The sequence below is a fragment of the Pseudorasbora parva genome, chromosome 5, assembly GCF_024679245.1.
Source record: "Pseudorasbora parva isolate DD20220531a chromosome 5, ASM2467924v1, whole genome shotgun sequence".
Lineage (NCBI taxonomy): Eukaryota > Metazoa > Chordata > Actinopteri > Cypriniformes > Gobionidae > Pseudorasbora > Pseudorasbora parva.
Window position 1 is genome coordinate 14142734 of NC_090176.1, and position 12343 is coordinate 14155076.

Below are 12343 nucleotides of genomic sequence, written 5' to 3' on the forward strand. Positions count from 1 at the left end.
TGTCACATCGACAGAGGCAATTCCAAAACAAATCAGACATTTGAAGTGATATAATTTAAAGAAAAGTTCCATATTACAGCTGTACAAAAATATATAACTATATGCACAAGAAACTCACAAGGCATATTTCTCTCTCACACAGAGTTAGAGTTAGAGAGAGAGAGAGAGAGAGAGAGAGAGAGAGAGAGAGAGAGAGAGAGAGAGAGAGAGAGAGAGAGAGAGAGAATTCTGAGAATTCTGAGATTCAGACTCAGACACAAAGATAATATAGGTCACTGAGAAATCCCAGTGAACATCCTCACATATCAATGAAACTACAAAGACACGAGTGTTCAACCACACTTAAAGCACAATATATAACAGAAGTATGTTATGCAGCTATACATTTTAATAAATGACAATGCTCCACTATACTCTGAATATTAACATTACGAAATGTACACTTTCTTCACAGTCATACATTTCAAATTGGCATTTAGAAGTTCTCTAGATGTCTAGATTAGAGGTCCCCAACCCTGAGATTGCGAGGCTGTGGAACAATCTGGGAAAATTGCTACAAGGGTTACAAAAAAAATCTGGGGAAATATTTTAGATGTATGTATTATGAAACACACGCACGCACGCACGCACATATATGTATTATGATTTAATATATATAAATATATATATAGTGCCCTTTAACAGCCACTATACACATTTATGTAGTGGCCGCAATTTAGACAGCATAATTTCACTCTTGCAACAGGCTCTGCCAATATTTCTTTAGTGCAGGAGGTGGGAAAAGCCAAAGCAATGGTGATAATGCAGCTACTGACGAGAAAACAGGAAAAGAGAAAGCTGCATTTAACAGAAAAGATAATGATGATTCGTATTTAATATAGCTGTGGCAGTTCACATACTCCAAACCCAATGTGTTCACAATGCAGAGATAAATAATTGATTGGGTCAATGAAACCCTCAAAATTGCTTCTTGAAATAAAGTACCTAACACTGTCTTTCAGTGTTAGGTGCTTTATTTCAAGAAGCAATTTTAAGGGTTTCCCCTCAAAATTGTGAGGGAACCTCTCTCTTTCCCTGCCAATGACAAGATTTTCCATAATTTATGACATAACTACATAACATGCAATTCATGTTTTTACTGTTATACGGTAGGGGGCATGGTTATGGATCTTCTGACATAGTACAACATTTCTTGATCCAAAAACAAGTGAAAGATCTGCGTAAACCAGATGGAGCCTAAATATCCAAATAATCTAGAGTATGCATTTCAAGCTAGGAAGGCATCAAGGCACGTCCGATTCTAATATTATCTTAACTTCCTGTCTCCTGAGATGCCTACATCTGATTGATGTTTAAAGCAAGCATAGATGTATCCTACACTCTCTTTGATATCCCACAAATCTGTGCGTTCCATTTGGTGACAATTGAGCTAAAAGAAAGATGCCGCCTGAAAGTTGTGTAAATGTACGTTTTTGACCAGTTTTGTACTTTCTACTATTGTAAATATGTAAATATTTGCTTAGTTATTACCAAAGCTCAATCTATTTTGCTGTAGATCATTAAACCGTTACGTTATCGAAATCATTTTGTGATTTGTACAAAGTCATGGCAGCGAGGCAACAAGTCTTGGGACTCACGCATTGCTTACAGGCATTTTATCTCAACAAGTAAGCTAACATCAAACATTTAATAGCATATAAATCAAAACTTGCTAAACATGCTAAACTAAACGTTACTGAAGAAAGAAAAAATTTATAGAAACCACAAAGACTTTAACTGTGCACGCTTTAGGGGTGTTGATGGACTCTTGATCTATGTTTTGATCATCTTTCTGAATCTAATATGGACACAATTTTTTTTTTTTTTTACAAAAATGTGACTTTCATAGCTTTTTGTTTAAAATGTTATAGATTTTATAAAAAAGCCTTTATATGTTTATATATAATAAATACCGGGTGCATCATGAGACAAAACAATGGCACTGACATATTTTAAGATAGAATGTCAGTGCAAGCTGTGTTCAGCACAAACATGCACCATAAACACAATCAATAGCCCATAAGTGTAACTGAATGTGTGAATGTGTTTATGCCTGTGTGTGAGCCTAGTGTCCCTTTGGATATACTCCAGAATCCTGTGTCACTGCAGAGGATAAAGCGGTTTGGAGAATTGAAGGACAGAATAGAATCGTAGATAAATTAGCAAATGAATCATTGCTCTGATCACACCTCAAATCCCCCACCAATGTCTGCGCGTTTCCCCAAAAAAACTTTCAAAATAAAACCGGTTGAAGACCCCCTCAGTTACATCTTTTTTTCTTTCCGAAACTGGTCTGTGGTGTATAAAGGGTTGGAGACCTCTGCTCTATATGAAGCGTCCTGTCAAATGGCTTTCAGTTTTTCAGGGTTTGTTTCAGACATATATACATGAGCGAAAATACAACCTAATTCCTTTACATTCAGAAATGTCAAAGCTTACATAAATTCATCCTTTCAGCTTGTACACAGTACAATCAAATGGATTTTAACTGTTTAAAACAGTAGAAAATAGTGCCAGGAAATCACAAACTGCACAAAGCTGGGCTAAAAAACACCAGTTTCCTGTTGCAGACCACATTATGCTGTCTGACGTCAACACTAGTCTTTAAAAAATAAAACAAAAATCATGTTTTTTTATTTTTGGACCTCTAAAAAAAAGAAATGGCAATTTTTCAGCATATTATATTATAAAGATATTTCTGTAAGTCCAAATAAACTTTAATGGAAATGGTTTAACTATGTTTTGTATGCTTGTTCAATAAACTATAAATATTTTTTGCACATGCACCATGTGGAACAGTCCTTAAATCATCGTTTACACCCTCCTCTCCCTTTGTTCAGGGAGTATATGCTCACTCATTATCTGTTCATCAAATATCTGTGCAACTTGCAAAGTGTATGTCTCAGTTGTTGAATGTTTTTATGTTCACAAATATTTATGTTCATATTTATACACAAACATAGACATTTGCTGGAAATAAAAATAGTTTAAAGTGAGAGGATATTTCTTTAGGCTTTTTTTGCTGAGGTTAAGAAAACAGATATACAGACATTTTCAGTGTGACATTGTAAATTACATCAAGCAAAACATTTATGGCACAAAGCATAACGTGTAACTCAAAGCATTTGGCACTTGTAGGATCAGTTGAGGTAGCAGTATATCAGTACTCTATCACCATCTGTTGACTACAAAATAGAATACACTTTTCTTCATTTTTTTTTAAAGCTCAGGTTTCATCACAAGACAGTCTTTCCCTCTTAAATTCCTGCGATCTTTGGCATCTCAACTGAGCATTAGAAATGTCTCAATAACAGTGACAGACAGAGAGTGGTACCAGGCCGCTGGGTTATTCTTTAATGTCCTTGACCACAGTTACCTGAGATAAGGTTTTCTTGACACGTAGAGCTGTAAGCCGAGCAGCTGGATTGGCATGCCAGCACTCCCGCATTATCTTACCCATAACTCTCAGAGCCTGCAACAAACACAAACATACATGGGTGATTCATTGCTTTTGACTTGAAATCTTGAACATGAAACTTTAAAATGTTTCACCTGTGAAAATATTCATCTCATGTCCTCTTTCCATATTCATGGAACTAGAGTTATGTATGTATTTCATTCACTTTCAATTTCTGTGTGTATGTGTGAATGAATGTGTGTGTGTTTATGTTTAGATTAATTATAGTGCATTTCATATATTAGTTAAATAAACTTTGTGTGTGCATTCATCCAAGATCGTTGTTATTCCTACCACTGTCGCCTTTGGCTCGGCTTGCTCAGTTTGGGACACTAAAATTTAGAGTAAAGTTTTCAATTAAATATCCAAACAAAATTAATCATTAAATGAACTGTATCAACTATATTACTGATCTGCCCACATTGTCGATAAATTGAAAAATGCTGATTGCATCACAGTTTTCTCCAGAACGACTGTACAACCGAATCAAATTTTGTTGCAATATTTTCCTCTTTAACACTGTGGAGCTGCTTTGAAACAATCATCATTGTAAAAGCGCTATATAAAAAAAGTTGACTTGATTTAAATCTTGCTACATGCTCTAAAACTCTATACAGTAAGAAAAGTTTTTCTTGGGCCAGGAAACTTAAGGCACCGATACGGTTATGTAATTCCAATTATCAGTGGAATTGTGCTATCTAATAGCTATCTAATGGAACTATCTAATGTCTGTGCTTAAAGCAAGTACAGCACAATGTTGGCAAAAGGCACGGATTGCATTGACCTCATTAAATATTTAAAAAAATTACAATCATAAAAACTGTGAAAAGCAAATTCCCCAAAACATTAAATAAGAAGGATAGCTCTGTATTATTCATGAAAAAATGAATGAAAATTATTAAAAACACAAAAAAAACATACACAGTAGCACTGCACACTAACTTGATAATATATTAATACCACTCTAGTGACATAATTATCCCAGTATTCATATGATTCCACCACATTTTCTCCAAAAGGGTCAAGTTCTATAGAAGCACGAAAAAAACTGTTAATGCTTAAATAAGCATTTTGCATGACAGAAAATGTGTTCTGCAGAAATAAAGTTCCCACTATTCTCATATAATAATAGCAGCAACATAGATCTGTCACGCACATTAAGACTTAAGTCGTATTTATTTTTTAAAATTTGCAGTGACTGAGACAATTCAGACACATAATTACTTGCTACATTTATGCTGCTAATGCTCTATGCTTAGTAGACCTGGATGCCAGCTGAACTCAGCCCCGCCCACAACATTTGATTATTATTATTTATTTTTTTAGCAAAATTTGCTAAAATTTGCATTCCTGGGTCTATATATCACATACTTGAGGTTGGTTTACTTCAACCCGCGGACATGGAAAACCTTCGGGAAAACCGCAAACTTGGCAACACGGTGCAGTTGAGTTCTGTTGACATTTGACAACTTCTGTTATGCGTCGCTCCGTTGCTCTGATTGGTTGTAGGTCTATCCAATTGAGGTCTTTCCTGGTTCGATTGAAACACGCCCCATAATTACAGCACAGTGGAGCAGAATCAGACTCATATTCTGACTAGAATTGAGTATGATGACGTCAGGCTAGACTTTCCCCCCAAATAATGCAGGAAAGGCCTTTTCATTACCAGAGCTGCCATCAGATTAGACTCGTTTAAGAGAGAGCTGAAACTCTTACAGTCTTTCTGAAAAGGACAAATAAACCATCTTAAATTCATAACCTATACATCATAGTCACTTGAGAAATATATGAGCATAATATCCATCTCATGATTTTTCTTTTATAGGGTTTGGTCTATGTGTTAATTTAATCTCTGTGGGATTTATGTTTCAGAATTGCATTCTATGTTTAACTATGGTTAAAGGTTGTGTATATGATATGTTGATCCTTGTGCAACGTATTACAAGGATCTTTAATAGTGCCTTCATCAAGCAACCAATCTCCAAATTATCTGCTTGAGACAACGGGTCGTAAAATTTTCCCTCCAAGAGCCTGAAAACAATTGGCTCACTGACCTACAAGGTGGGAGTTCTCTCAAAAGCCTAAAGGAGAGAGAGATTAACAGATCCCGCTCTCATCTCTTCTCCCTGGCACCTACGAAACACACTGGGCCTGTGGGCCTTCATGGTGGGCCTACATTCACAGAACCATGTGGGTTCTGAATCTCATAGTTTTAAAATTTAAAAATATCCTTTTTCTTATAATTAATTAATAATCAGTACTGATTGACATAGGATGAACAGAGTGATATATTGTAATGTTAATGTAGCTACATCAAGGTAATATATTTAACAAATTAAAATATTCATAATTAATCATAATGAATAACTATAAATATTTCCCCTCTGAGCTAATTCGCTACAATTTTCAGATTTTGAAATCTGAGAGTTTCATATCAAAAGTAACTAAGCTAAGCTTATTTATATCAAAATCAGAATCAATATTAGTTCATAACTGATGAACTTCCTTCGAGTGAGATGTTAAACCAATGTCCCGACTCTTTGTGATCATTAAAAATCCCATGGCACTTCTCGTAAAAGAATAGGGGTTGAAACCCCGCTGTCCTGGCCAAATTCCCTCGATTGGCCCTTACCAATCATGGCCTCCTAATAATCCCCATCCACTGAATTGGCTCTATCACTCTCTCTCCTCTCCACCTATCGCTGGTGTGTGGTGAGTGCACTGGCGCCATTGTACTGTGGCTGCCGTCGCACCATCCAAGTGGATGTTGCACACTGGTGGTGGTTTAGGAGAGACACTTGTCATAAGTGTAAAGTGCTTTGGGTGTACAGGAGTACATATAAAAGCGCTATATAAATGCCTCATTCATTCATTCATTCATTCATTCATTCATTCATTCATTCATTCATTCATTCATTCATTCATTCATTCATTCATTCATTCATTCATTCATTCAAATTAGTAAAAAAATATTTTTTTTCTACCCAGCCCTAGCATTATTTATTTGTACCTGTTCAGACACAAAGGTCATGTTTTAGTGGCCTCCACTTGGAACATGAAAAGTGACTGGAGCTTGGAGAGACTGAAGTGGCTTGGGCACTCAATATACTGAAACAGGCACAGCAAGTGTAACAACTGCTAATCCGCCAAGTCTGAAAAAGTTATTACCTGTGCTCTAAACAGAGTGAAGAGCACTTTAGGCACATTACCATGCCTTACAGTCATTCTGTCAAAACTCGAGGCAGCATGCACTAACAGAAAACACCTGCAAGTCTCCAACTCACTTAACTGAGGCTAGTGACAGCAATTGAGCGGTTTTAAGCAAATCCCCCCTGGAATGAGATTTCAACCGAGGGGGACCCCACCCGATTAAATCCATGTTAAATGCTTCCTGAAATGAGTGAATACTACATATTATCAAATTAAATATCACAAGAATAGTAGGTTTATCACACAAACCTCACAGCTCTGCCACTGGTTGGGAATGTTGGGTCGGAGTTTTTGTTCACACACCACCTTCCTCATATCATCCACTGATGGGTCTGATTGCACCTGGTCATAATAAGGCAACTGGAAATCTTCATGAATCCCTGCAGAGCACAAAGCATTCATAAGTACTGATGAAAAATCTCCATTATTCTAAAAGTTTGGAATGCGGATGTACAACATCCTATATTTAATTTTTCTTTTTCTTAAGGAAGCCCCTAACCCTAAAAATGTTAGTTAAGACATAAACAGACCATAAACATAAACATAACCATTTTCTCCCTCTCTATGACAATTAAACAATGTTTTTGCTGATGTGTCTTTAAGACATTCTATGTTGATTGGTTAATTTGCAAATGCAATAGGTAGCCAGTGCTCAAATTTAATCAAGTGTTATGGGAGCTTTTTCCACCATAAAAATAAATACATAAATAAATAAAATAAAAATTGGGTTGGAGTAAATCCTGCACCAAGATCATATAAATAATGGGGTTAGGGGGGTTGAAAAGAAAAGAAAATTGAGATTTTCCAGATTTACACATGTGCAGTTTAAGGTGTTTGAAGGCCAAAAAAATCTGATAAGAATAGTTTTAAAAGCATGTCAGTGGGCAGTGGCATACATTATTTTTCAATCATATGAGCATCAAAGATCGGTTTCAGCAACTTGTTGCAAGTTGCACAAACACAGACAAGCGCAGTGATACAAACAGTGAAATATGCAACACATTGAGGACGATCCAGATATACACTCACCCAAAGGATTATTCCTCATTAATGCAGTTATTTAATCAACCAATAACATGGCAATTGCTTCAATGCATTTAGGGATGTGGTCCTGTTCAAGACAATCTCCTGAACTCCAAACTGAATGTCAGAATGGGAAAGAAAGGTGATTTAAACAATTTTCTAGAGGTCAAAGGAGAATGGGCCAACTTATTCAAGCTGATAGGAGAGCAATTTTGACTGAAATAACCACTCGTTACAACTGAGGTATGCAGCAAAGCTTTTGTGAAGCCACAACATGCACAACTTTGAGGCAGATGGGCTACAACAACAGCAGAAGACCCTACCGGGTACCATTCATCTCCGCTACAAATAGGAAAAAGAGGCAACAATTTGCACGAGATCACCCAAAATTGGACAGTTGGAAAAATGTTGCCTTGTCTGATGAGTCTCGATTTCGATTGAGACATTCAGATGGCAGAGCCAGAATTTGGCATAAACAGAATAGCCCCGTTTCCACCAAAATTACCCGGAACAATTTGTACCAGGAACTTTTTTACAGGAACCCCCCCCCCCCCCCCTCGAATCATTTCAAATTGGTTTCTTGAACATGACAGTGAGTTCACTGTACTAAAATAGCCCCCACAGTCACCAGATCTCAACTCAATAGATCATCTTTGGGATGTGGTGGAATGGGAGCTTCGTGTCCTGGATGTGCATCCCACAAATCTTCATCAACTGCAAGATGCTGTCCTATCAATATGGGCCAACATTTCTAAAGAATACTTTCAGCACCTTGTTGAATCAATGCCACATAGAATTAAGGCAGTTCGGAAGCCGAAAGGGAGTCAAGCACAGTATAAATATGGTGTTCCTAGTAATCCTTTAGGTGAGTGCATATACTCAAAATCCACAACACAATGCAATCAAGCCACAATACAACAGAAACAAGCCACAACACAACGAAAACGCCACAAAACAACATAAATGCTCCCGACCACTAGGGGGATCTCAGAGTTTGGTAAAGTTAGTTTTACCAATACAACCAAGCTGTTGAATTTTCACATGTCTGTTTTAAAATGTTAAAAGTAATTTTAATTCATACAAATTACATGTTTCATCTGCATGCTGGAATTGGCAGATGTTCCCTTGGGCATCAAGCCTAAGTAAAAGCGTTCACGAGTGTAAATATGCAGCTATAATGCATGTGGGTGATTTTGGATTGATATTTCATGTCGATATACAATGGTTACACACTTAAAACTGATTATAATGTTTATATATTTGTAAGACTGGCAAATATATAGAACAATGGCAAGGAAAACTAACTATACAGCATTCTGAGAGTCCCATCGGGCGCATTTCCGTTGCGTTGTGGCGTTTTCGTTGTGTTGTGGTTTGTTTCCATTGTGTTGTGGTGTATTCGTTGTGTTGTGGCTTGTTTCCATTGTGTTGTGGCATTTTTGTTGTGTTGTGGCTTGTTTCTGTTGTGTTGTGCTTGATTTCTTTGTGTTCTGAACTTATGTTTGCTTTTTAAAATTTGTTGTGTTGTGCACTACCTGGCCACCGTACTGGAGTGATGCAGAGACTGTATTGTAATTATTTTTGAAGAATCATGTCTTTATGTAAAAATATTGATGCAAGCCATTTTAGTAAAGGAACCCTTCTTTACACAAGGTGTAAGCCATTGTGTAACACAATGAATAAGAACACATTTTAACAATGAAGGACAATTTAAATCAGTCCACTGCTGGTGTGTATTTATTGTGATTTGGTCACACTCAGGTTTTTTTTTTAAACTTGACTTTAAATATACTATTAAGACACCTTGGACCGAACATCTGCGTGCAAGTTCCCAGAACACCAGGCCAAGTGAGTAGATATCAGCCCGCTTAAATGACTCAAAGCTGTTCATGTTTATGGAATCATCCAGGAGCTCAGGAGCCATATACCTGCAGAAACAAACATACTCACATTAATTCCATACCACAAGAACACATTGCCTCCATCAGATACACCTGAAAGCAAACAATGATGTGTCTTTTACAGAGACAGAAAGTGCATACAGAGTTTACAGAGAGGAACAAAGGGACACATATAGGCTACTAAACTGATTAGTAAAACACACACAGACACACACACATGCAAAGATATAATGCTAAATGAAAGATGTTTTAAGTACAGAAATCCAAAGCCTAAAAGCAAATTATAGTAAATAGCAAAAATCACTATTTAATCAGTAAAGTATCTGTCTGCACATGCAACCATTTCTCTTTTCCTTGTCTGTATTTACTGAAAGACAGTTGGCTACACACTACACTCATACAGTAAATCCAGACCTTAGACCATCAGCATAGAGTCTGGTCAACTTTACACCTTGCCATGGTCAAAAATGGCATGATTAAACAGGAAGAGACCATCTGGTTTGCATGTAAAACAACCAAGGTTCCCTTTCAAGAGAGGTTCCTCGTATTGCGTATGTGAAAAACTCCTTTTCTCGAGAATGTGAAGCAAAACTTTATTAATAAAGGTATCTATGTAAAGCGCAGTGCAGCTGCACGGCCATAGCCCGGCGCGAGGAGAGCTCTGATTGGCCGGGCCGCGGCAACTGCAGGAACCTATGGTGAGGCGGCTGAGAGGAGCGAACCAATGGGGACGCTCCAGAGAGACCACCGAAAAAGGGGGCTTATATTAGCATACAGGAGGCTATATAAGACCCTGATTCACCATAGGTGTCAGATTTTATCTCCTTCAGCGACACCGTCGCTGACCTCCGGAATCAAGCAAACCGCCGTCGAAAAGCAACCAGCGGAACATTCCTGCAGCCCCGAGGACGCCGGATTCCCTCCGGCTTCTTCTCTCGCTCCGTCGTGTTACCGCCGCGGACAGAGATTACTAGAGTGAATAGGCGAACTCGAGCCGAAGCTCTCGTCACTATGCTGCCGTGCTGAGGAGGCGCCGCGGACAGACAGAGTTTTTCCTTACTCTCCCTCTTCTCTCATTCCGTCGCACTACTGCCGCGAACAGAGAATACTAGAGTGAATAGGCGAACTCGAGCCGATGCTCTCGTCACTATGCTGCGGTGCTGAGGAGGTGCCGCGGACAGACTGAGTTTTTTCCTCACTCTACCTCTTCTCTCGTTCCGTCGCGCTACCGCCGCGGACAGAGAATACTAGAGTGAATAGGCGAACTCGAGCCGAAGCTCTCGTCAATATGCTGCCGTGCTGAGGAGGCGCCGCGGACAGACGGAGTTTTTCCTCACTCTTCCTCTTCGCTCGTTCCGTCGCACTACCGCCGCGGACAAAGAATACTAGAGTGAATAGGCGAACTCGAGCTGAAGCTCTCGTCACTATAACGTTACCGCCGTGCTGATGAGGCTCCGCGGACAGACGGAGCTTTTCCTCACTGTTCCTCTTCTCTCGTTCAGTCGCGCTATCGCCGCGGACAGAGAATACTAGAGTAAATAAACTAACTCGAGCCGAAGCTCTCGCCATGCTGAAGAAGCGCCGCGCTGAAGAAGCGCCACGGACAGACAGAGTTTTTACAGACAAAAACTTGGACAGACAGGACGCCCCTTCCACGGCGCGCGTTTGCTGACTAGAGCGCTACTTACGTCATAGCACGCGCTCACTGTCAGAGCATAAGGACATCGGAATACGGCTGCCAAGCTAAGCCTTTTTTCACTCTATCACTTCCAGTCCCCCTTATTCAGGCGGCTGGAAAGGTTTTTACATTGTAGACAAAGTGTCCACTACACAGTGTGCACCCCTACATAAGTGCTGTTAATTCAGCCCCACAAAATCACAAATAAATCCCGCCATGGCCGGATTACACCATGTAAAGTCAACTAGCCTTATTGCAGTCAACTAGCCTGTGGTCAAACACGCTTGTCTGCACACGCGCTTTCAGTCTAGACTAGAGCATAACGGCATTATGGAATGGCTCCCATACCACCCGCACTTCCTTACATTCTCCCAGTTCTGCCTGTGTTAAACACGCTCGTCTGCACACTAATGCTGTGTGCGTTTACCCCTGTGGACTCGCTCACTGGTTTACACCATGGGTATTCTACGTAGGTTCTGCCCACTACACAGTGCGCGCCACTGCATATTGTTTACAACTACACACAAAAGAGCTTTTCTATGTAGGAAATGTGCCCACTTTACAGTCTGCACTCCTGCACCCAAGCACTTTTCACAAAGCCCACTCTCGCACACACAATATAAACGTGAGGCGCGCACCCACTGCAAAGCCTGTACCGCCAAAACCTAACACTATCCAAACAGTGTTACAAGCAGTGTTACAACACAAGCAAGCGGGTTAACAGGCACCTATTACTAAGCGGCCCGCCCCTGAATCTAATTCAACCCCTGGCTTCACGAGCCCAGGCCTGGCAGGCCATTCCTGGTATATAATATTGGGTGTTGAACATATAAAATGAGGTTCTCGCTACAGTTTTGCTCGCAGACCCCCACGATTCAAGCCATGGTCAAGCCCTCAGTAAGAAGCAGTGTCAGTCCCGTGCTTCTCGCTGAGGTGTTAAAACTGTAAAGGAGAGAGCGGTGGAAACAGTGCACCCGACGCTAGCAAGTCAGGTTTTTACTGTCGCTAATTCCTCATCCCGAAAATGGATGGCGG

At 39.4% G+C, this 12343-nt stretch overlaps 1 protein-coding gene across 1 annotated transcript in view; it reads right to left on the minus strand.

The window, feature by feature from the left end:
- Nucleotides 1-2902: 2902 nt before the first annotated feature.
- Nucleotides 2903-12343, minus strand: part of LOC137075086 (activin receptor type-1C) — a 147115-nt gene continuing 137674 nt past the window's right edge. The window contains exons 7-9 of the mRNA XM_067443278.1: nt 9533-9657; nt 6956-7086; nt 2903-3511 (exon numbers count right to left, since the gene is read on the minus strand). Coding sequence (XP_067299379.1) covers nt 3386-3511; nt 6956-7086; nt 9533-9657 — 382 coding nt within the window. The 3' untranslated portion in view covers nt 2903-3385. The remainder of the gene's footprint in view (nt 3512-6955; nt 7087-9532; nt 9658-12343) is intronic.